This window comes from Gobio gobio (genome assembly GCF_949357685.1).
Source record: "Gobio gobio genome assembly, chromosome: 2".
Classification (NCBI taxonomy): Eukaryota; Metazoa; Chordata; class Actinopteri; order Cypriniformes; family Gobionidae; genus Gobio; species Gobio gobio.
The window spans coordinates 146,721-170,033 of NC_137098.1; the positions used below are offsets into that span (position 1 = coordinate 146,721).

Here is a 23,313-nt window from a genome sequence, read left to right on the forward strand (position 1 = left end):
GAGTTGAGTCGTCTCTTCACAGGTGATGGTCATCTGAAGTCCTCCAGAAGTTGAGTCGTCTCTTCACAGGTGATGGTCATCTGATGTCCTCCAGGAGTTGAGTCGTCTCTTCACAGGTGATGGTCATCTGAAGTCCTCACAGGAGTTGAGTCATCTCTTCACAGGTGATGGTCATCTGAAATCCTCACAGGAGTTGAGTCGTCTCTTCACAGGTGATGGTCATCTGAAGTCCTGCAGGAGTTGAGTCATCTCTTCACAGGTGATGGTCATCTGAAGTCCTCACAGGAGTTGAGTCGTCTTTTCACAGGTGATGGTCATCTGAAGTCCTCGCAGGAGTTGAGTCGTCTCTTCACAGGTGATGGTCATCTGAAGTCCTCACAGGAGTTGAGTCATCTCTTCACAGGTGATGGTCATCTGAAGTCCTCGCAGGAGTTGGAGTCGTTTCTTCACAGGTGATGGTCATCTGAAGTCCTCCAGGAGTTGAGTCATCTCTTCACAGGTGATGGTCATCTGAAGTCCTCACAGGAGTTGAGTCGTCTTTTCACAGGTGATGGTCATCTGAAGTCCTCGCAGGAGTTGAGTCGTCTCTTCACAGGTGATGGTCATCTGAAGTCCTCACAGGAGTTGAGTCGTCTCTTCACAGGTGATGGTCATATGAAGTCCACGCAGGAGTTGGAGTCGTCTCTTCACAGGTGATGGTCATCTGAAGTCCTGGCAGGAGTTGAGTCGTCTATTCACAGGTGATGGTCATCTGAAGTCCTCCAGGAGTTGAGTGGTCTCTTCACAGGTGATGGTCATCTGAAGTCCTGCAGGAGTTGAGTCGTCTCTTCACAGGTGATGGTCATCTGAAGTCCTCGCAGGAGTTGAGTCGTCTCTTCACAGGTGTTGGTCATCTGAAGTCCTCACAGGAGTTGAGTCGTCTCTTCAAAGGTGTTGGTCATCTGAAGTCCTCGCAGGAGTTGAGTCGTCTTTTCACAGGTGATGGTCATCTGAAGTCCTCACAGGAGTTGAGTCGTCTCTTCACAGGTGATGGTCATCTGAAATCCTCGCAGGAGTTGAGTCATCTCTTCACAGGTGATGGTCATCTGAAGTCCTCGCAGGAGTTGAGTCGTCTCTTCACAGGTGTTGGTCATCTGAAGTCCTCACAGGAGTTGAGTCGTCTCTTCAAAGGTGTTGGTCATCTGAAGTCCTCGCAGGAGTTGAGTTGTCTTTTCACAGGTGATGGTCATCTGAAGTCCTCACAGGAGTTGAGTCGTCTCTTCACAGGTGATGGTCATCTGAAATCCTCGCAGGAGTTGAGTCGTCTCTTCACAGGTGATGGTCATCTGAAGTCCTCACAGGAGTTGAGTCATCTCTTCACAGGTGATGGTCATCTGAAGTCCTCGCAGGAGTTGGAGTCGTTTCTTCACAGGTGATGGTCATCTGAAGTCCTCACAGGAGTTGAGTCATCTCTTCACAGGTGATGGTCATCTGAAGTCCTCGCAGGAGTTGGAGTCGTTTCTTCACAGGTGATGGTCATCTGAAGTCCTGGCAGGAGTTGAGTCTTCTCTTCACAGGTGTTGGTCATTTGAAGTCCTTGCAGGAGTTGAGTCATCTCTTCAGAGGTGATGCTCATCTGAAGTCCTCACACGAGTTGAGTCGTCTCTTCACAGGTGATGGTCATCTGAAGTCCTCCAGTTGAGTCGTCTCTTCACAGGTGATGTTCATCTGATGTCCTGCAGGAGTTAAGTCGTCTCTTCACAGGTGTTGGTCATCTGAAGTCTTCGCAGGAGTTGGAGTCGTCTCTTCACAGGTGATGGTCATCTGAAGTCCTCTCAGGAGTTGAGTCGTCTCTTCACAGGTGATGGTCATCTGAAGTCCTTGCAGGAGTTGAGTCGTCTCTTCACAGGTGATGGTCATCTGAAGTCCTTGCAGGAGTTGGAGTCGTCTCTTCACAGGTGATGGTCATCTGAAGTCCTCTCAGGAGTTGAGTCGTCTCTTCACAGGTGATGGTCATCTGAAGTCCTCACAGGAGTTGAGTCGTCTCTTCACAGGTGATGGTCATCTGAAGTCCTCACAGGAGTTGAGTCGTCTCTTCACAGGTGATGGTCATCTGAAGTCCTCGCAGGAGTTGGAGTCGTCTCTTCACAGGTGATGGTCATCTGAAGTCCTCGCCGGAGTTGAGTCGTCTCTTCACAGGTGATGGTCATCTGAAGTCCTCACAGGAGTTGAGTCATCTCTTCACAGGTGATGGTCATCTGAAGTCCTCGCAGGAGTTGGAGTCGTTTCTTCACAGGTGATGGTCATCTGAAGTCCTCACAGGAGTTGAGTCATCTCTTCACAGGTGATGGTCATCTGAAGTCCTCGCAGGAGTTGGAGTCGTTTCTTCACAGGTGATGGTCATCTGAAGTCCTGGCAGGAGTTGAGTCTTCTCTTCACAGGTGTTGGTCATTTGAAGTCCTTGCAGGAGTTGAGTCATCTCTTCAGAGGTGATGCTCATCTGAAGTCCTCACACGAGTTGAGTCGTCTCTTCACAGGTGATGGTCATCTGAAGTCCTCCAGTTGAGTCGTCTCTTCACAGGTGATGTTCATCTGATGTCCTGCAGGAGTTAAGTCGTCTCTTCACAGGTGTTGGTCATCTGAAGTCTTCGCAGGAGTTGGAGTCGTCTCTTCACAGGTGATGGTCATCTGAAGTCCTCTCAGGAGTTGAGTCGTCTCTTCACAGGTGATGGTCATCTGAAGTCCTTGCAGGAGTTGAGTCGTCTCTTCACAGGTGATGGTCATCTGAAGTCCTTGCAGGAGTTGGAGTCGTCTCTTCACAGGTGATGGTCATCTGAAGTCCTCTCAGGAGTTGAGTCGTCTCTTCACAGGTGATGGTCATCTGAAGTCCTCACAGGAGTTGAGTCGTCTCTTCACAGGTGATGGTCATCTGAAGTCCTCACAGGAGTTGAGTCGTCTCTTCACAGGTGATGGTCATCTGAAGTCCTCGCAGGAGTTGGAGTCGTCTCTTCACAGGTGATGGTCATCTGAAGTCCTCGCCGGAGTTGAGTCGTCTCTTCACAGGTGTTGGTCATCTGAAGTCCTTGCAGGAGTTGAGTGGTCTCTTCACAGGTGATGGTCATCTGAAGTCCTTGCAGGAGTTGAGTCGTCTCTTCACAGGTGTTGGTCATCTGAAGTCCTCTAGGAGTTGAGTCGTCTCTTCACAGGTGATGTTCATCTGATTAGATTAGATTAGATTAGATTAGATTAGATTAGATTAGATTAGATTCAACTTTATTGTCATTACACAAGTACAAGTACAAGGCAACGAAATGCAGTTTAGGTCTAACCAGAAGTGCAATAGCAGCAAGTGCAGGATATACAACATTTGCATAAGTGCAGGACATGGATGTGTACTGAGTATATATAAATATATCTATAAATAGAGAGATGGTTATTACTATAAACAGAATTTACAGGTGAATATGTACAGTGAATAATATACAGATGGTTATTACTATAAACAGAATTTACAGGTGGATATGTACTATGAATAGGGTTGGGTACCGAAATCCGGTTCCAATATGGCACCGGTACTTATATAACCGGTATGTACCGGACCGAATCAGAACGCAGATTTCGGTTCCTCATTTCGGTGCCAAAATTCAAACGTGCTTTCGCGCTTTGGCTGAGCCAGAGACAGACGCTCAGCGCTGGTCACATCACAACTCATGACAACTATTCAGTGTTTTCAACGACATCATGTTTATTTCAGGTTTCTGACATTTAAATGCTCATAAGTAGGCTACTAGCAAAAAACACACCATGATGTCTATGAAAGCGGCTATGACAATGCTTTCAGACGATTAAAATTTGACTAACGTTACATGTTTTATTCACATCAGATACATGCACATTATATAGTAACTATAGCGTTACTCTGTTCTTCTTCCAGTTCACTGGTCACTTACTTTCATGTATTTCGTGAGACGAGAATGCTCTCAAGTGTTGTAAATCCGACAGATCCGATTCTGAGGCGCAAACTAACATGGCGCCGCCCATTGCGCTTTATAGATCAACTAACATACATTCACTCACACATTTGAACATCAGATAGTTCGTGACACAGTTAAGAAGTTTGTGAATATTTTGAATAAAAAGAAAAAACGCAATAAACCCGATACAGCTGAGCTGTCAGCGCTATTGCGGCTGCTGTGTGTCATGTGAGAAACATGACGCGTCGCCATAGAAACATTAAGACGATGCGTTCAAAAATATTTAGCCAGAGAATATGATCATATTTCAAAAAAGAGCTGAAGCTCGAAGCTGGTTAGTAGCATACCAAGAATACAGACTACTGCTGTTATTATTGTAATTAAGAGTTATATTAGGCTTGTTGTAGTTGGGTTAGGTGGCTTAGGTTTTACTGTGAATTTGTAAATAAGTCAATTATAATTTGTAAATAAGTAAATTGTGTTTTGTATTTATTTATATTCATACATTTAAGTATACATTAAACTTTTAATAAATGGTTCAATTTAAATAAAAAATAAATAAATAAAAAGCCATTTAATGTCATCCACCTCGTTTTGTGGCCTTAAAGTATCGGTTCAGGCACCGTTTAGGCACCGGAACCGTTTTAAAAGTATCGGTTTGGCACCGGAATCGAAAAAAACCCAAACGATACCCAACCCTAACTATGAATATAATATAATATACAGATGGCTATTACTATAAACAGAATTTTACAGATAGAGGTATACAATGATATGTTAGGGTAAAATGAGGAATATGGCAGTGGATTAAGGTAGTGCAATAAATTATGGACAGAAGCTATCCGAAAAAAAGTGTAAAAGTGCAGTGGAAAGTGATTGCATATTACAGTTAGAAGTACGGTGCAAAATGCAAATGTAAACAGTTGGTACTGTAAATAACAGTCAGCAGTGCAAATGAGCATAATACAGTTAAGGTATGGTAATGCAAAATGAATAAGTAAACAGTTGTGACTGTAATAAACAGTCGGTAGTGCAAATAACAAAGTGAAGGCGGATGTGAGGTAGGAGAGTTATCAGTATATGAGGGGAGTGGATCAACGGGGGTTTGAGTTCAGTAAAGAGACAGCTCTGGGGAAAAAACTGTTCTTTAGTCTGCTGGTCCTGGTCCTGTGGATCCTGAAACGCCTGCCGGAGGGCAGGAGAGAAAACAGTCTGTGGGCTGGGTGAGAGGAGTCCTTGAGGATGCTGTGAGCTCGATGCAGACAGCGTTTCCTCTGGATGTGCTCGATGGCAGGAAGTGGAGTCCCTGTGATGCGCTGGGCAGTTTTCACCACCCGCTGCAGTGCCTTGCGCTCCGCAACAGAGCAGCTCCCATACCACACTGCCACACAGTTGGTCAGGATGCTTTCTATTGCACAGCGGTAGAAGTTCACCAGGATAGCCGAGGAGAGCTGATTCTTCCTCAGTGTCCTCAGGAAGAAGAGGCGCTGGTGAGCCTTCTTGACCAGCTGAAGTCAACAAACAGCATGCATGCATAAGTGTGCTTATTGTCCAGGTGAGTGAGCACAGAGTGCAGTGCCATGGAAACGGCATCCTCTGTGCTCCTATTGCTGCGGTAGGCAAACTGGTGTGAGTCCAATGTGGATGGTAGAGAGTCTTTTAGGTGTTCCAGGACCAGCCACTCAAAGCACTTCATGACGATGGGTGTGAGTGCTACAGGGCGGTAGTCATTAGGGAACCTCGGGTTAGAGTGTTTTGGCACTGGCACAATGGAAGTGCGTTTAAAGCATGTTGGTCATCTGAAGTCCTCACAGGAGTTGAGTTGTCTCTTCACAGGTGATGGTCATCTGAAGTCCTCTCAGGAGTTGAGTCGTCTCTTCACAGGTGATGGTCATCTGAAGTCCTTGCAGGAGTTGAGTCGTCTCTTCACAGGTGATGGTCATCGGAAGTCTTTATATGGGACTGGATCCCGACTGGAGCTGATGGACTCTCTAGTTACCTCGGGATGGGCGTCCCGAGATAAAACAGAACAGGAAAATAATTAGTGTAGCTGCTGTTCAAAGCATTAAGGAAAGACAATAATGTGCACTGATATAACTGGAGTAAGGTTATGAGATGCATTATGTGAATGCTTGGCTAAAGAGATGAGTCTAGATCTATATTTAAACATGAGGAGTGAGTCTAAGCCCTGAACATTATTAGGAAGGCTATTCCAGAGTTTAGGTGCCAAAAATGAAAACATTCATCCTCCTTTAGTGGACTTAGATATCCTAGGTATTACCAGAAGCCCAGAGTTTAGTGATCTTACAGATCGTGATAGGTTACAAGGCAATAGAAGATCAGTTAAATACACAGGAGCAGCACAACAGCACCGACGCTCTCGTCACCATCTCGTCACCTCTCGTACATGCGCAGCGGAATCGAGAACACGAGCACCAGGAAAGCAGTGACTGCGCACCTTACCTTTAGCTAAGGTAGCATGTACATGCCGGACAATGGAGTCGCCGATGATCACAGCATCGCGTCCGTCTCGAGAAGAGGGGAGAAAGGGTTTCGGGTGGAGATCTCGAAGACCGGGGGCAGCGGAGGAGGAGAGGTCCTCGCCCGAGGCCTGGCTCTTCCGCTGCTGAATCACCCAGGGCCCGCGGTGTGTCGGCGCCAGAGTGAAGGAGGCCTGGGATGATCGTGTTCTCGGTGCTCGTGCCCTGAGCAGAGAAACACATGGAGTAGAAGACATCGGAGTGATATCATTACTTACTACGGACTTGTGAGCGTCAGCCCGCGATGTCTTTAGTGCTGATCGTCGGCCCCTGAGTTCGGCCTGTCTCTTACACTCACCTAAAGGATTATTAGAACACCTGTTCAATTTCTCATTAATGCAATTATCTAATCAACCAATCACATGGCAGTTGCTTCAATGCATTTAGAGGTGTGGTCCTGGTCAAGACAATCTCCTGAACTCCAAACGGAATGTCGGAATGGGAAAGAAAGGGGATGTAAGCAATTTTGAGCGTGGCATGGTTGTTGGTGTCAGACGGGCCGGTCTGAGTATTTCACAATATGCTCAGTTACTGGGATTTTCACGCACAACCATTTCTAGGGTTTACAAAGAATGGTGTGAAAAGGAAAAAACATCCAGTATGCGGCAGTCCTGTGGGCGAAAATGCTTTGTTGATGCTAGAGGTCAGAGGAGAATGGGCCGACTGATTCAAGATGATAGAAGAGCAACTTTGAATGAAATGACCACTCGTTACAACCGAGGTATGCAGCAAAGCATTTGTGAAGCCACAACACACACAACCTTGAGGCGGATGGGCTACAACAGCAGAAGACCCCACCGGGTACCACTCATCTCCACTACAAATAGGAAAAAGAGGCTACACCAAAATTGGATAGTTGAAGACTGGAAAAATGTTGCCTGGTCTGATGAGTCTGGATTTCTGTTGAGACATTCAGATGGTAGAGTCAGAATTTGGCGTAAACAGAAGGAGAACATGGATCCATCATGCCTTGTTCCCACTGTGCAGGCTGGTGGTGGTGGTGTAATGGTGTGGGGGATGTTTTCTTGGCACACTTTAGGCCCCTTAGTGCCAATTGGGCATCGTTGAAATGCCACGGCCTACCTGAGCATTTTTTCTGACCATGTCCATCCCTTTATGACCACCATGTACCCATCCTCTGATGGCTACTTCCAGCAGGATAATGCACCATGTCACAAAGCTCGAATCATTTCAAATTGGTTTCTTGAACATGACAATGAGTTCACTGTAATAAAATGGCCCCCACAGTCACCAGATCTCAAGCCAATAGAGCATCTTTTGGATGTGGTGGAACGGAAGCTTCGTGCCCTGGATGTGCATCCCACAAATCTCCATCAACTGCAAGATGCTATCCTGTCAATATGGGCCAACATTTCTAAAGAATGCTTTCAGCACCTTGTTGAATCAATGCCACATAGAATTAAGGCAGTTCTGAAGGCGAAAGGGGGTCAAACACAGTATTAGTGTGTGTTCCTAATAATCCTTTAGGTGAGTGTAAGTAGCGATATCAAAGCAATCCAATTGTTTGAGATATAGAATATTATAGAGGATAATTTCACCCACTATAAAGGGAAAAAAATATTAGTTTATAGAGTTGATATAAGAAGAAAAATCAAGGATTTAGTGTCAACGAGGCGGAGCTCCAAATTCGAACCACGAGGCAGACACAAACGAGCATTAATGTGATGAGTTTAGTCAAACATTTTTCTTCATGACAATTTTTGTTTATAGCTTTTTTTGACTTGAACAGATTATGTGTTTTGTTAACACCACAAAACCACAAACCTTGGTTTTACAGGCTTTGTATCTTTAACTATGGCCTTTTCCATGTTGCCACATTTTTTAGGGCCATAAAATGTCTTATCAGTTAGTATCCAGGGTAGCTGAGGACCTTTATCTGTTGTGTCTGTAACTAAGCACAAATTATTCAAACATATCTGTTAAATGTAACAGGTGATTATTTGTGTGATTTGCCTAAGCCGCTAAAGTATGAAAATGCCTCCCCCCTCAGAATTTGGGCTTGCATGATGCCTCTGTGAAAGACAAACCAATGCTTACAATGTAATAATTTTGCAAGACATATTTGCAAGAGGCTTAGCTATCAAATATTATTGTCAAAGTCAAAGATTAACTGTCAGTGTCAAGAAACATTGCAGTCAATCATAAACTTAAGTTTGAAGATGTTTCCTTATTTGGAAGAAGGAGGTACGGTTTTTAGATTAGGTGTCATGACAGTGACAAAAATGAATACATTACTAGAAAGTTATAAAATGCTTGGAGTATTCTGTTCTTGTCTCTTCTTCAGGTCATTCTGAAAGGAACAAGGTCTTTGTTTCGGCCAAAAAAACTGGTAATAAAACTTTGAAGATCTTTACTATGGAGTATTCATTTAAAATGTATATCATTTTTTGTGGTAATTTCCATGACATAAACTGCTCTAGTAACAACAGTTGTTGCCATTCTTACAGCAGTAACATTGTGACTTACCTTACAGTTAAAGGTGAGAATCGCTCTCTCTTCCACTCATTCACTCTCTCTCTCTCTCTCTCTCTGGACTTTATGTGATATTCTTTGGTTGTCTCAGCATGTTTATATTGTCTCTTAAAAATCATTGTCTATTATTTTGCAGAACAGCCATGGTGATCTACACAGTAACGGCACATACAGGAAAGGGGCTTTCGGCGGGCACCACAAGCCGTATCTTCATCCAACTGCGTGGAACTGAGGCTGAGAGTGAAGAACAGAATCTAAATCAAATTAAGGGGTTTTGGCAAGGATCGGTAAGTGCACCCAATTACAGTTTTTCTCGATTGTTTACACACATTTTCTGAAAACATGCCTCATACTCAAATACAAATCAAAATACACACTCACAATGGGCAATCCCCTCAATTCTCCTGCAAAATGAAACTTTACATTCAAAACGATGTTATTTTGTTTCAAAATCGTATATTGTTTTCAAGTAACACACACAAACCATCATATGAATAGACATTTATAAGAACCAGTTGAACACTGATGCGCTTAATGTAAAACACTTCTTCTCCATTCATTATAATGACTTAGGTCTTTTTGGGTTCAGTGTTACACTTACTACAGAAAGTACATACATAAGTGTTGTAAAATATTTGAGAATATTGTTTTTATACTCAGAACACACAAATACACTGTAACAAATATATTTTACATACACTATATTATATTGTACACAGTGTACATCCCAACCAACACAAAGTTGCACATACAGTGGTCTACACACAAAACAATAGAAGAATTTCCTGTATACAGTTACAGTAAAAAAAAAAACAATGCTGCTCCAAAACAGAAGAACTCACCTGTTGCGCTTTTATGCTAAAGCTCTGTTTGCTTCAGAGAAAGAATCAAGAATTTCCATTAAAAAAGATAAATATTCTGTGATTATAAAGTCACAAATTTAACGAGAAAAAATTGTGTCAAAGAACCACATCACTTCACATTGCGAGGCTGTAGCCTACCTCCACCTTCGTGTGAGCATTTGCAAACTTTACTGAGGAGGCACAACAAGTATGGAAAATTGAAACGTGCCCGGCCAGTAAAATAACCACATTGTTCCACTTAGCACTCAGACTGAACCTACTCCTCAGCCCGCATCACAAGGGCATCATCCAGAAAGAGCCCCCAGGGTCAACAACTTTGAAGAAACAGCCTAGCAATCAATCAATCTATTGACACTATTTTGCCTTGGATGTTCACGATAACCGCTATCAATTTAATTTAGGCTTAATAGTCTTTTACTAAAATTATTTTACTGGCCTGGCCTGGCATGTTTGACAGCCATATGCTCCATTTACATTTACATTTACATTTATGCATTTAGCAGATGCCAGGTTGAGCTGTAGGTGATTTTTACTCATCCATGCAGAGATGTCAGCCAGACAGCTGGAGATTCGTGCAGCTAATACTTCTCCATACTAGTTGCACTTCCTCACTAACGTGTGTGTATAGGATGCCTGTTTATGGTGACATGGTGTGATGAGGTACAGCCAAGCAATGTGGTTCCCTTGTGATACTACACAAGTACTGCGGCGTTCGATAAATCGAGTAATTCTCCTTCAGCGACGCTTCGTTTGAACTCAGATTGAAGCCGCCTTCACCTGCAAGCTGTTGGACTCATCGCTGATCTTCCCGCCTTCGTGCAGTCGATCAGCCCGTCTGGGCGAGTCAAAAGCAGAAGCCTTGCTCACTGATTCGACTTGCTCTCACTGCGAAAGTATGAGTCTCGCCTCGCCAGAACACGACATGGTTTCGTTTGGGGGGTCTGTGAGTTTTCCCCGTAGCGTCTTGTATTATTTATATTAATAAGACAAACGACGCAGTACTCGTTACGTATCTAAGGGAACCGAGGTTACGTTAGTAACCGAGTATGTTCCTTCAAACTATTTTTGAGTTTTGTCTTGCAAATTTGTATTATATTCTAGGGTGTAGGCTGGGGGTGGGATGCGATGGGGTCATAATATTCAGAGAAAAAGCAAAAAAACTCTCATTTCATAAAGTCACATATTTGCCAGACAAAAAATTGTGTGAAATTGTTGCTTCACTTGCAAAGCTGTACCTCATTACACCACTCCACCATCAACAGGTATCCCACATACAAGTTGCACCTCCTCACTAACGTGTGCGCGTGGAATCCCTGTTTACGGTGGCATCTGTGGTGTGATGAGGCATCTGTGGTGTGACTACCATAGGCAGGATATTTATCCTTGCAATTTAAAGAGATGTGGTTTCATGACAGTATATTATCATGACAGAATTTTTTCTAACAAATATTCATATTCAAATATAAAGTTTTTTTTCCTCAAAGAACACTCAAGTTTTTTCTTGCAAATTTGCTTTTTTTCATGCAATTTCATTTGTGATTTTATGATCTCTGAATATCTGTGTTTATTCACTGTGAGTTTCTGCTCTGAGTTTGTTTGTTTTTTACCTACAATGTCCCTAATACGCTGTCGTACATATGTCTGTGCAGGAGCGAACATTTAAGATAGAATGTAAGGCGTCCCTGGGAGAGCTCATATCTGTCAAGCTCTACTCCAAGCCGTTTATGGGTCTTCTTGACAACCAGTGGTTCTGCGATAAGATCTCGGTCAACACGCCAGAAGGTGACAAGATTTTGTTTCCGTGCTACTGCTGGCTTGACTGTGGCGAGAAGCTCGTTTTAAGACCTGCTAAAGGTAGGCACTACCATAGCCAAAATGTACATTTACAGTGTACTTGAAAGTTCATTGGTGATGTCTTGCAAATGTACTGCACTGCACACACACACACACACACACACACACACACACACACACACACACACACACACACACACACACACACACACACACACATCATATGTCACATTTTAAAAACATTTATTTTGCGCTTAACACAGAGAAAGTATTACAGCTCTAAACATTAATGGAAGCATTTTGTAGGTTTGTACAGTGTGTCAAAAGTGTCAGATGCTCAAAAAAAGTATAAAATAAAGTGTATCATTGTAGAGATGATGCTTGCTGATGTACTGTATATGTAGTCATTCATATGTTTTTTTACATAGACATCTTTTTATGTATCTCAGAAGACCGTGTCAAGACAGGTCAACTTTATTTATATAGCACTTTTTACAATGCAGATTGCAGATTCTAACACAGTGTTAAACAGGAAAATAATGCAACAGAATTTGATTTGGCCGTACAGCCGCTCTCGAGAAAACGGTGATGTCATCAGCTCATTTCAACTATCATACAGTGACAATGTGGGCAGATCAGTTATATAGTTGAATATTTAGTGACTGTGACTGTAGCCTTTTTTAAAAAAAAGCCATGTCCATGGTAAAAAGTAACGATATAAGTAAATATAGCCGCTAAATTATTTTTATTGCGAACATAAACTAATTCATATTTGAATAATTTTTTTATTTATTTTGGCATTTGCATTTCAGCTTCACTTGTGTTCCAGGACACCAGCTTAATAGCCCAAAGACAGAGGACGAGGCAGCGAGAAGAGCAACAAAAGTTATTTAGGTTTGTGAGCAGTCGGGTGTGCCAGCGAAGTGTCTGCTTTATATTAAAATTAATTCTGTGAAATTAAATTCCTTCCGGTGAAATATGGTTGAATATTCTACTCCCAGGTGGCGTGTGTATGCTGAGGGCACGCCTCAAGTTATCGATTGCGACACTGCCCTCGCTCTGCCAGCTGAAGTCCGATTCTCTTTCACAAAGGGAACCGAGTTTTTCTCCACTGCTGGAAAGCAGTAAGTGACCAAGTCATTTTAACCCTCCAGTAGAGTGCATCTCTTTTTTACACATTGTTCATTGTTTGCTGGACCCAATATTGGGTTTTTAGAACAACACAACCATAAGAATTTAGGGAAACAACTAAACAGGTGTCGACTCTATTATAATTTCAATTGCGCACAATATGGACAGTAGACCTATTCCTAGTTAATCTTTGCCATAATGGCTACCTCTTTCAGATCGCACTTATAGGTAGCAGCAGCAGGTTCCCATCAATGCAGTTTTACTCAGAATAAATATACATAAAATATATCACTGTTGCAACTGTGTGAGTGTTGGTGTAGTTTCACACACTGCAAGGCCTCTGTTTTTCATCGGATTAACCAGGGTTTTTTTTACCATGTTTGCCTTTTCTCACCTACGATTTACACATTTCTGTTGCATCCGGGTTCCACGGACCCAAGCACCACAGGAGAGATAAGTTATATAGGTGACATAGAGGCAATGTCAGTCTATTACTTTGGAGTATGCTTTATTTGAAAATGAATCAAGGAATCAAGAAAAAAAGTATTTGTCATGTATACTCGGATAAACTTGGCATACCAAGTGTAATGGTAACTCCAGAGATGCATTTAGAGAGTTCATAAGTAGTGGGCTATTTCACCATTATTTTGACAATTGTATCAATGTTTTCTGTTTGTAGGTTAGCCTAAATGTGGTGTGTGCTAGATTCATTTTTTTTTATTAATTTTTTTTTATTTAACTGTGGTGATTTAAAAACATGATATACAGTGTATTTTGCATGGAATGGGAAGACAGTAATAATATGATAATAACCAATAAATAATATTCTCACAACTAAAGATAGGATGGCTCATAGGTTGTATATCAAGGTTAGTTCCACTATTAATGTTTGCACTATGTACCTGTGTATTCTGTGTGTGTGTGTGTGTGTGTGTGTGTGTGTGTGTGTGTAGGTTAGCTGTTCTGAAGCTAACTGGATTAGCTGACAGCAAAAAATCGTGGGAAAGCTTCAGCCTACTGAAAAAAATCTATTGTGTGAACAGAAACAAAACCATTGGTACTCATCTTAAATTAATGAACTGTTAAAAATGACTGTATTGCAAATAAAGTACTGTCTGTACTGTAGCATATGTTCTGACATAGCATGCTTTGCAGAATACATTCAGAAGCATTGGGATGAGGATGAGTTCTTTGGTTACCAGTATCTGAATGGCTTGAATCCCATGATGATCCAGCGCTGCTCAAAGCTGCCTGAGAATTTCCCCGTCACAAACGACATGGTCAAAGACTCCCTCAGCGGGAGCAGCTTGGAGCAGGAGCTGAAGGTACGCTACTTTCTACTGGCAATGATTTGGAATGACTGCTTTGGTTTTGTCTAATCTCCTGTGTTTCTTCATTATTTTTTGTGATCTACCCCCACACCCAGAAAGGGAACATCTTCCTGTCCGACTATAAGATGTTGAATGGGCTTGTGGGAAATGTAATCAATGGCAGGCAGCAGTATCTCACGGCTCCCCTGGTCCTGCTGTACTGCAACCCTCAGGGCATGATGATGCCCATCGCCATTCAGGTGAGTATCTTGCATCTGAAATGCAGAAATCCATGGGTTATGAATATAGCCTCGGTTCTCTGAGGGAGAATGCAAGACATGAACCTGTATGGGATATCACCTTGAGCATATCCAAGCTGAAGCCAATTCTAATCCTGCTATGCAGTCGCAGTGTGCTGACGCTCTTGGCCACAATTTAAACAAATAACGTGACTTTTAACACCCAAGTTGAAACTCTGCTTAGGCCTGTTTCACACTTACTCCATTTGCAGTGCATATAGAGTTTTCAGACTGCCTGCGGATGCCCATGCACGTCTTTAGTACTGTGGGTGATCACCATGTTGATGGGATGCAGGTGTGCGTGATTAGTTCTCAGGGGAAGGCGTGCGCTGTGATTGTGTGACGTGGGAGCCTGGCAGATGACATGACTTGTAGAATCTATCAATGACTACTAAGGTACAGGTACAGCCATTCGAAGCAGGTTGGTCTGTAATAAAGTCCAGTCCCATGGCCGATGGGGAGGCCGCTTTTAGGCTCGCTGGGGGCAAAAGACGTTGCTGAATGGGGCGTATCATAGTGGAATTTCCACCGAGCATTGTTCCACAGGGCTCTCAATGGAGGTGGCACATACTGACATCTTCGTGGAACGTGGAGTGGAAGGAACAGGGAGAGCAGAGAAACAGTTCGGGAAGCAGCTATCGCCCCACTTCAGGACATGTTGTTGTTGTTGTTCCGTGTGCAGGATACCCACCTGGAGCTGGATGGGACCAACGACGGAACGAACTTGTCTTCGGCTGAGGGGTTTCCCCGTTACTGAGTGGATCTTGTAGGTAGATGGCGTAGCAGTGGTCTTGAGCCTGAGCTGATGGCAGAGGGTGCCAGAGATGAAGTTGCCGGCTGACCCAGAGTCGAGGAGGGCGCAAACTGGAAGGGTAACACCAGCAGCAGTTAGGTTCACAATAGTGGAGAGAGGCTGCATTTTATGAGTACGTGAGACGAGGAGGACGAATGGGGCACTTGGATATGTAGTGCTCCGAGGAACCACAATAGATGCAGAGACTCTGGGTCAGCCGCCTCTGCCGTTCAACTTGGGTTGTCTTGTTGGCTTGTGAAAGTCTTCAAAGCAAAGCTGGAATGCTCAACTGAGCAAAATGAAAAATGCTTCCAACAGCTCAGCTGTCTAGAACAAATTGTAGAAGGGAAAGAGGAGGAAACAGTAGCACTGGCTAGCGGGATTAGAATTAGCTTCAGCTGGGAAATGCACAAGAATCGATAACCCATACAGGGTGATGTTGAAGTGCTTCGACCAAAAGAGAACTACCTGGGGGACCTAGGTGCCAATTTCTTTTTAATTAAAAATGTAATCATTATTAAATTAAATACAGATGAATGAATCTTCAAAGATGAGGTAAATAATCAAATTATTAAAAAGAAACAAAGGAAAAATTATATGTAATGTATTACTGATGAGTAGGCAAAATTGTCTGAATGATTAAACATTAAATAAACCTTTTTTAATATGTCAATGTCTTCATAGAGTAATTATGACAAATCTCTTAGAAATCCTTTGTCATTTTCTTGAAAGAGAGAAAAATCATAGCCCAGATTCCCTCAGAAACCTTTTGTGCCATTTTCACACGTTCAAACTTAATCTGCACAGTTAAGGCAAGAGCCCAGCAAAGAGAATCCCATCTTCCTCCCATCGGATTCAAAGGAGGACTGGAGACTGGTCAAGATCTTTGTCCGAAATGCAGAGTTTGGGGTTCACGAGGTCGACTTCCACCTGCTGAGAACTCATCTGTTGGCAGAGGTGTTCACCGTGGCGACGCTGCGCCATCTTCCCTCTCCACACCCTCTCTTCAAGGTATTGAATCTGTCGCGCATGAGTTGGTTTGACGTGTGAACAGTGAGGGAACAATGATTTGATGGTAGGGGAGTTTTTCCAGTTGTAGTCTGTGGTCGCAGACGTCTATTTTTCCTCAGAGATGTTGATTTGTGAAAAAGCCTCCCCTTCAGTATCTCCCTTTTGTAGAGTGGGACTGACTCATCTATAGCCTGTGGACACAGACTACACTGAACATCAGGTGCTTGAGGGGTCACTAATGTCTTACTCAAACCCATTCACCTCCCTGTAACATTTCTCAAAGACTGAATCATTCTGTGATTCATGTAGAAATAACTTGAAGCAATAGAATATAGGGAGTCACCTACAAAGGAAGGCTTGCGAGTACAGCTACACACACACACACACACACACACACAAGAAATTAAAATTCATCATTCATATATTTTTATCTTTTTTGAAGTATGAGAAGGCGAATCTCTTACTTACTTTTCCTTCTGTAGTTCCTCTTTCCCCATATCCGATACACGCTCCAGATCAACATCCTGGCCCGGAATCAGCTGATATCGGCTGATGGGATCCTTACCAAGGTATGCATATGGCATGGTTAAAGTGGCACTAAAGGTTCAATCTTCAAATATAATCAAATACAACCCAACCCTGACCCTACAAAAAAACTGCATAATGGCTCTTTAGTGTTTTCTGTGATGACTGACTTCTTGAACAATCTACTCTTTTCCTAAATTGATTTTTTTAAATTTAACTTTTGGGGAAATTATTATTGGATTTGTGGTTCCAGAACCTTGTGTATAGCCTTTAACCTAACTTTTTGTCATGTGTCTTCTCTCCATTAATGATATTACTCTTAGTATGCAGGAGTAGGTGGAGAGTCATTGGTTTATTTGCTGAAGCGTGCTACTGCCTCCCTGACCTACAGCTCCCTCTGTTTTCCTGATAACATCTCTGAGAGAGGCCTGGAGAATGTTCCCAACTACTACTACAGAGATGATGGGATGCAACTGTGGAAAATCATCAACAAGTATGACTACCAGTTTAGTTTAGTGTTTTATTGATACATCCAGTTTTTAAGGCTGAACTAATACATTCTGGTGAAATTTCTGATTCATATTTCAACAAATACAGTGTCAGTAATTCATTGGTTTAATCGTCAGTGAGCACATGCTGTACATGTCGCGTTGAATAAATTCCTGCTTAAGGAATAAATGCAAAACAAATCTACAAAAAAAGTAAAGCTGTAAATATGTAAACCTGAGAAACATCTGACTGTGAGTTTGGTTACAGGTTTGTTGCAGCTTTCTTGTCAAACTACTATAAACAAGATGATCACGTGCAGAAGGACACAGAGCTACAGCGTTGGATCAGTGAGATCTTCACCAATGGCTTCCTGGCAAGAGATGACTCAGGTCTGTTATCAGTCCGTTATCGACACTGTTGCAGTTTAAGATGCAGCAAGTGTGAATAAGAATGCGTCTAGACCAATGAGTTTGCCTTTCAAAAGGAATTGTTGCCATATCAGGACATTTAAACAAAGGTTTCCTTTCTTTTTTGTGTGTTCAGCTCAGTATTTGCACAGTATAGGATATACACCGATCAGGCATAACATTATGACAGGTGAAGTGAATAACACTGATGATCTCTGTTAGTGGGTGGGATATATTAGGCAGCAAGCGAACATTTTGTCCTCAGAGTTGATGTGTTAGAAGCAGGAAAAATGGGCAAGCGTAAGGATTTGAGCGAGTTTGACAAGGGCCAAATTGGAATGGCTAGACGACTGGGTCAGAGCATCTCCAAAACTGCATGTAAGACTTCTTGAGTTATTAAAGGAATATACAAAAATATACTGCACGTGGGGAGCGAAGGCTGGCCCGTGTGGTCCGATCAAACAGACGAGATACTGGAGGTCAAACTGCTCAAGAAGTTAAGGTTTCACTTTATTTTGATGGTCCCTTTAACACATTCTGTTGACTATAAATAACATTGCACCTACACGTCTACTAATTCTCAGTAGAGTGTTAGTAGAGTATTAGTAGACTGGTAGGGTTAGGGTTAGAATAAGTTGACATGTACTTGCAAAGTTACTTATAGTCAGTAGAATGTCTGTTGGAGGACCATCACAATAAAGAGTTAGCAGACATTAAGCAGACAGTCTACTGATAATCTAATGAGAGTTAGTTGACATGTAGTTGCAAAATTACTTATAGTCAACATAATGTTCAAAAGGGACCATCAAAATAAAGTGTTGCCGAAGTTAATGCTGGTTCTGATAGAAAGGTGTCAGAATCCACAGAGCATCTCAGTTTGTTGTGTATGTGGCGGCTGACCAGTCAGGGTGCCCATGCTGACCCCTGACCCCGCCCAAAGCACCAACAGTGGCCCGTGAGTATCAGAACTGGACCACGGAGCAATGGAAGAAGGTGGCCTGGTCTGATGATCACGTGTTCTTCTACATCACGTGGATGGCCGGGTGTGTGTGTGTGGCTTACCTGGGGAACACATGGCACCAGGTGCACTATGGGAAGAAGGCGTGGCTTACCTGAGGATCACATGGCACCAGGTGCACTATGGGAAGAAGGCGTGGCTTACCTGGGGAACACATGGCACCAGGTGCACTATGGGAAGAAGGCGTGGCTTACCTGGGGAACACATGGCACCAGGTGCACTATGGGAAGAAGGCGTGGCTTACCTGGGGAACACATGGCACCAGGTGCACTATGGGAAGAAGGCGTGGCGGCGGGGGCAGTGATGCTTTGGGCAATGTTCTGCTGGGAAACCTTGGGTCCTCCATCCATGTGGATGTTCCTTTGACACGCACCACCTACCTAAGCATTGTTGAGACCATGTCCAGCCTTTCATGGAAACGGTTTTCCCTGTGGCTGTGGCTCTTTCAGCAGATAATGTGCCGCCACAAAGCACAAATGCTTCAGGAATGGTTTGAGGAGCACAACAACGAGTTTGAGGCGTTGACTCTGCCTCCAAATTCCCCAGATCTCAATCCAATCGAGCATCTGTGGGATGTGCTGAACAAGCAAGTCCGATCCATGGAGGCCCAACTTGCAACTTACAGGACTTAAAGGATCTGCTGCTAACATCTTGGTGCCAGATACCACAGCACACCTTCAGGGGTCTAGTGGAGTCCATGCCTCGACGGGTCAGTGCTGTTTTGGCAGCAAAAGGGGGACAAATACTTTATAACATAATTAGGTCATAATGTAATGCCTGATTGTTGTACATATTTGCTTTGAGGCACATCTTTTGTAATACCCACTGTATTTCACTGTTTCATGGAAAATAATTGAACCAGGTCAATAGTCAAACAGTTTATAGTTTATGGCTCCACTCTCCATTTAAGTGTGTTTGTGCGTGCGTGCATTTAGAAACATCCTTAACATCCTCACAGAAACAGCCTTCCATTTATCTTCCCAGGAATACCATCATCTTTTCAGACATTGGAAGAGCTTATCAAGTTTGTTACCATGGTGATCTTCACTGGATCAGCCCAACATGCCGCTGTAAACAATGGACAGGTCAGTTAAGTCAATTCACCAAACAATTCTTCCAATCACACAGGGCCATTAAAGCTACAAGCACACTCTTTCTCAAATCCAGCGAATTGCTTCACACATTCCTCTAGCTGTCCGTTCAGTGCCTGATCCCAAAATCCCTCTGTTGTCCTGGCTCTGTGAATGGGGAAAAATATAGTGGTTTGGACCAAGCTATAAATGATCCCAGCCAATCAATTTTCAGGAGCATGAAGGGGAGGGGTTTCTTTTGATTGACTTTTGAGCTCAAATATCAGCAACCTTTCACAAAACCAAATTGCGGACTCTGCATTTAACTGTTGTATGTTATTAACATGACCTCAAGATGCTCTAACCCTCTAGAGCAAGTAGGAAAAACCCGTCCATATCCACTTTCTGTGGCTTCAGTGATGTTAATTATGTGCTCTTATTATTCTTTGTGAATATTTGGCTTATATGTCAAATTTTTCACTAATTCTTTCCCCCCAGTATGACTTTGGTGGCTGGATGCCCAACTACCCCACTGCCCTCAAAAAGCCCCCTCCCAAGGAGAAAGGCCAGACCACTGAGGCCACGATCCTGGAGACCCTACCGGATGTGGGCACGACGGTGAATGGGATATCAGTCCTGAGTCTGCTGACCAATGACTCTGCAGACTATGTGAGTTTGTACATCATCAGTCTGTGTGTGTGTGTGTGTGTGTGTGTGTGTGTGTTTGTGATAGAGCGAGACAATGGCTTACTTACACTGCTTTTATCCTGACTGTTACATTACATAGGACATTTAGCAAACTGTAAGCATAGTGTTGCAGTTGCTCTTACTCAATATTAGTGTGCTGTCACACTTTGGGCCAGATTTACTAACAGCTTGCGCCAGAGCAAACCCTCTTTTGGTGTTAAACTACTGTCAGGATTTACTAAAGACACGCAGTGATAAATTAGCGTGGAAAAACCGTGGACAGGGTTATTTCTGTGACTGATCTTATTGAACATGCATTTGTAGGAGTTTCCCTTTCAGACGCAGTATTTATGGGAGGAGAGTATTTAGTAACACTTTATGGTAAGGGTACATGAATTGTCATGAATTCATGCATTAATTCATCCGTGGCTTCTGCATTACTACATGCATTAATATCTCATGAATTATCAGGATCTAACAGGAGTTCAAAATCTTTCATTCATGACTTCATGCATGAACAACATCTTTATTAAAACATTAACTAAGATGAGTACTTTATCATGAATGATGGTTTATTATGTGTGATCATGTTGTTTTCTTTGTTCACAAAAACATTGGTCTTTACTATCCATGAATAAAGCTACAGTTATGGTACATGAATCATAATGAATTCATGCATGTAAGAATACTTGAGTTATCAAAGGAATGTACAAAAATCCACATTATTTCATGCATGCACTGGCTAGACCAGTATATCAATTAACGTGAGAACTAATGTTTGTCATTAATCATGATCTCTGAGTTATTAAGCATGTTCATGTCTTCATCATAGTCAATGAACAGACCCCAAAATTGGTGGCTTAAAAGTGGATCTTACCTTAAAAGAGACCAAGCTGTTTGTGAAACCTTTAACAGCTTTATGGTTTTGTAAAGAGTTTTCTGATATAATGGCACAAAGTTCATGGTACTGAATTCCTTCTTGGCTGTACCCAGGCATTGCTGTTGATTTAACTGGCTTATACTGTTTAAGAATAAAGCAGTAACATTATGATCAAAGTCCTTTTGTGTCCACAGTACATTGTATGTAAGGCTTGAACTTTCATGTTCATATTCATGATATTTCACAGTTATGCCATCATTAATAACACACTATTCATCAGTGTTTCAAAGGACCAAGTCCCCACTTTAGTTGAAGGGCCACAGACATGAAGAAGTCATGAGAAGCTAATGCTCAGTTAATGATGACTACTGAATTATAATGCCAACAGAATTCATGTGCTATGTGCTGTGATTAGCCAAATTTGGGGTCTGTCCATTTGTTATGAAGAAGACATGAACATGCTTAATAACTCAGATATCATGATTAATGAAAAACATTAGTTATCACATGAATTGATATACTGGTCTAGCCTGTGCATGTGTCACAGTGTCACAGCCAACGGCAACATCTGTCGCTGTCGCTGCCCTATTCAGTCACTTCCGGGAAGTGTTCGGTCCAAACGCCGCAGATCTCGCCATACAAGATTCAAGATTCAAGAGTTTTATTACATGATCAGTTGTACAACACTCATCAAGGTGAAGAATCTGTGAGCATGTACACCCTTCGGTTTCGCACACTGGCGGACACTAGTGGTTGGAATAAATCAGCTCTCATCATAGCCTTTCGACACGGTCTCAACGCACACATGAAACAGTTAATTGTTGTGTACGACGACACCATGGGACTAGAGGGCTTGACTCAGAAGACCATCCGTGTTGCTCAACGGTATTCAGCCTGCACGTTCACCCACTTCTTCACCCACTGTCAATCCTCTGCCCGCCACACCATCTGTCGCCCTTCCAGCACCTGAACCAATGCAAGTGTACTCTAATTGCCTGTCTCGTGCGGAGCATCAGAGAAGAATCTTGCATCATCTGTGTCTGTACTGTGGGGGAGAGGAACATTTCATCGCTAACTGTCCCATCCGACCAGCTTGTCCAGCGGTGAGTACTATTCAATTACCGGCTCGAGTAGCACCCCTCACTAGAACTACAGTGTACCTCACTAATTCTCATGTTTGTATTGCAGCCCAAGCCCTCATAGACTCCGGTTACACAGGGAACTTCATCAGCCCCCAAGTTCTCCAAGAAATGATTGTTCATAGCAAACACTGCGACCAGGATCTGCTGGGCCGTGGTCACATCCAACATTTCTCCCCCACACTGACGCTCCGCATCGGTTGTCTTCACTTAGAGGAGATTACGTTCATGTGCTGGAAGGATCCACCGCGGACATTCATCACACCGTCTGGGCACCATGAATACCAAGTAATGCCATATGGCCTGTCCAACTCTCCTTCAGTCTTCCAGAATTAGATGAATGAGGTGTTCCGGGAGTTTCTCCACCACTTTGTAATTGCTTACATTGACGACATCCTCATCTACTCCTGGAACCTGGCTGAACATCGCCACCACGTCTCCCAGGTCCTTGAGAAGCTCCGCCAAAGTCATCTAAATCTCAAGCTGGAGAAGAGGGAGTTTCATATCCCCTCCGTGCAGTTTCTGGGCTATGTCATCGACCAACACGGCATCCAGATGGAAGACCAGAGGAAGGTGGAAACCATCTGCAGCTGGCCCCTGCCCACTACTGTGAAGGAGCTACAACAGTTTCTGGGGTTTGCAAACTTCTATCAACGCTTTATCAACAGCTACAGTCTCCTCAGTGCACCCTTCACCTCGCTCCTCAAAGGCCGGCCCAAGTCGCTGTCCTGGACTCTATCTGCCCGAGAAGCTTTCCACCAGCTCCAAGAAGCATTCCAAACCGAGGGCGGTCCTCTCCCAGCAGCAGGGTGACCCATCACGACTCCATCCATCCATCTCCAAGAAGCTATCCATGGCGGAGCAGAATTGTGACATTGAGAATAGAGAATTGCTGGCCATTAAGCTAGCCC

General features: G+C 43.2%; 2 protein-coding genes across 2 annotated transcripts in view; one reads left to right on the top strand and one right to left on the bottom strand.

Moving 5' to 3' along the window:
* The window catches only part of LOC307139441 (N-acyl-aromatic-L-amino acid amidohydrolase (carboxylate-forming) B-like), a gene marked incomplete at both ends in the record, with an annotated part of 73,391 nt that extends 65,069 nt beyond the window's left edge, over positions 1 to 8,322 (bottom strand). The window contains 2 exons of the mRNA XM_079838436.1: positions 6,417 to 6,658; positions 8,279 to 8,322. Of these exons, the coding sequence (XP_079694562.1) occupies positions 6,417 to 6,658; positions 8,279 to 8,322 (286 nt within the window). The remainder of the gene's footprint in view (positions 1 to 6,416; positions 6,659 to 8,278) is intronic.
* A 351-nt stretch (positions 8,323 to 8,673) lies between these two features.
* LOC307139448 (polyunsaturated fatty acid lipoxygenase ALOX15B-like) lies at positions 8,674 to 22,738 on the top strand (the record flags this gene model as incomplete). Its single annotated transcript, XM_079838445.1, has 14 exons — positions 8,674 to 8,698; positions 8,799 to 8,874; positions 9,123 to 9,273; positions 11,499 to 11,631; positions 13,930 to 14,099; positions 14,201 to 14,344; positions 15,984 to 16,187; positions 16,670 to 16,756; positions 17,036 to 17,205; positions 17,469 to 17,590; positions 19,611 to 19,711; positions 20,195 to 20,365; positions 21,811 to 22,186; positions 22,452 to 22,738. The coding sequence occupies 14 exons, from the start codon at positions 8,674 to 8,676 to the stop codon at positions 22,736 to 22,738; spliced, it is 2,217 nt and encodes a 738-aa protein (XP_079694571.1).
* Between the last annotated feature and the right edge of the window lie 575 nt (positions 22,739 to 23,313).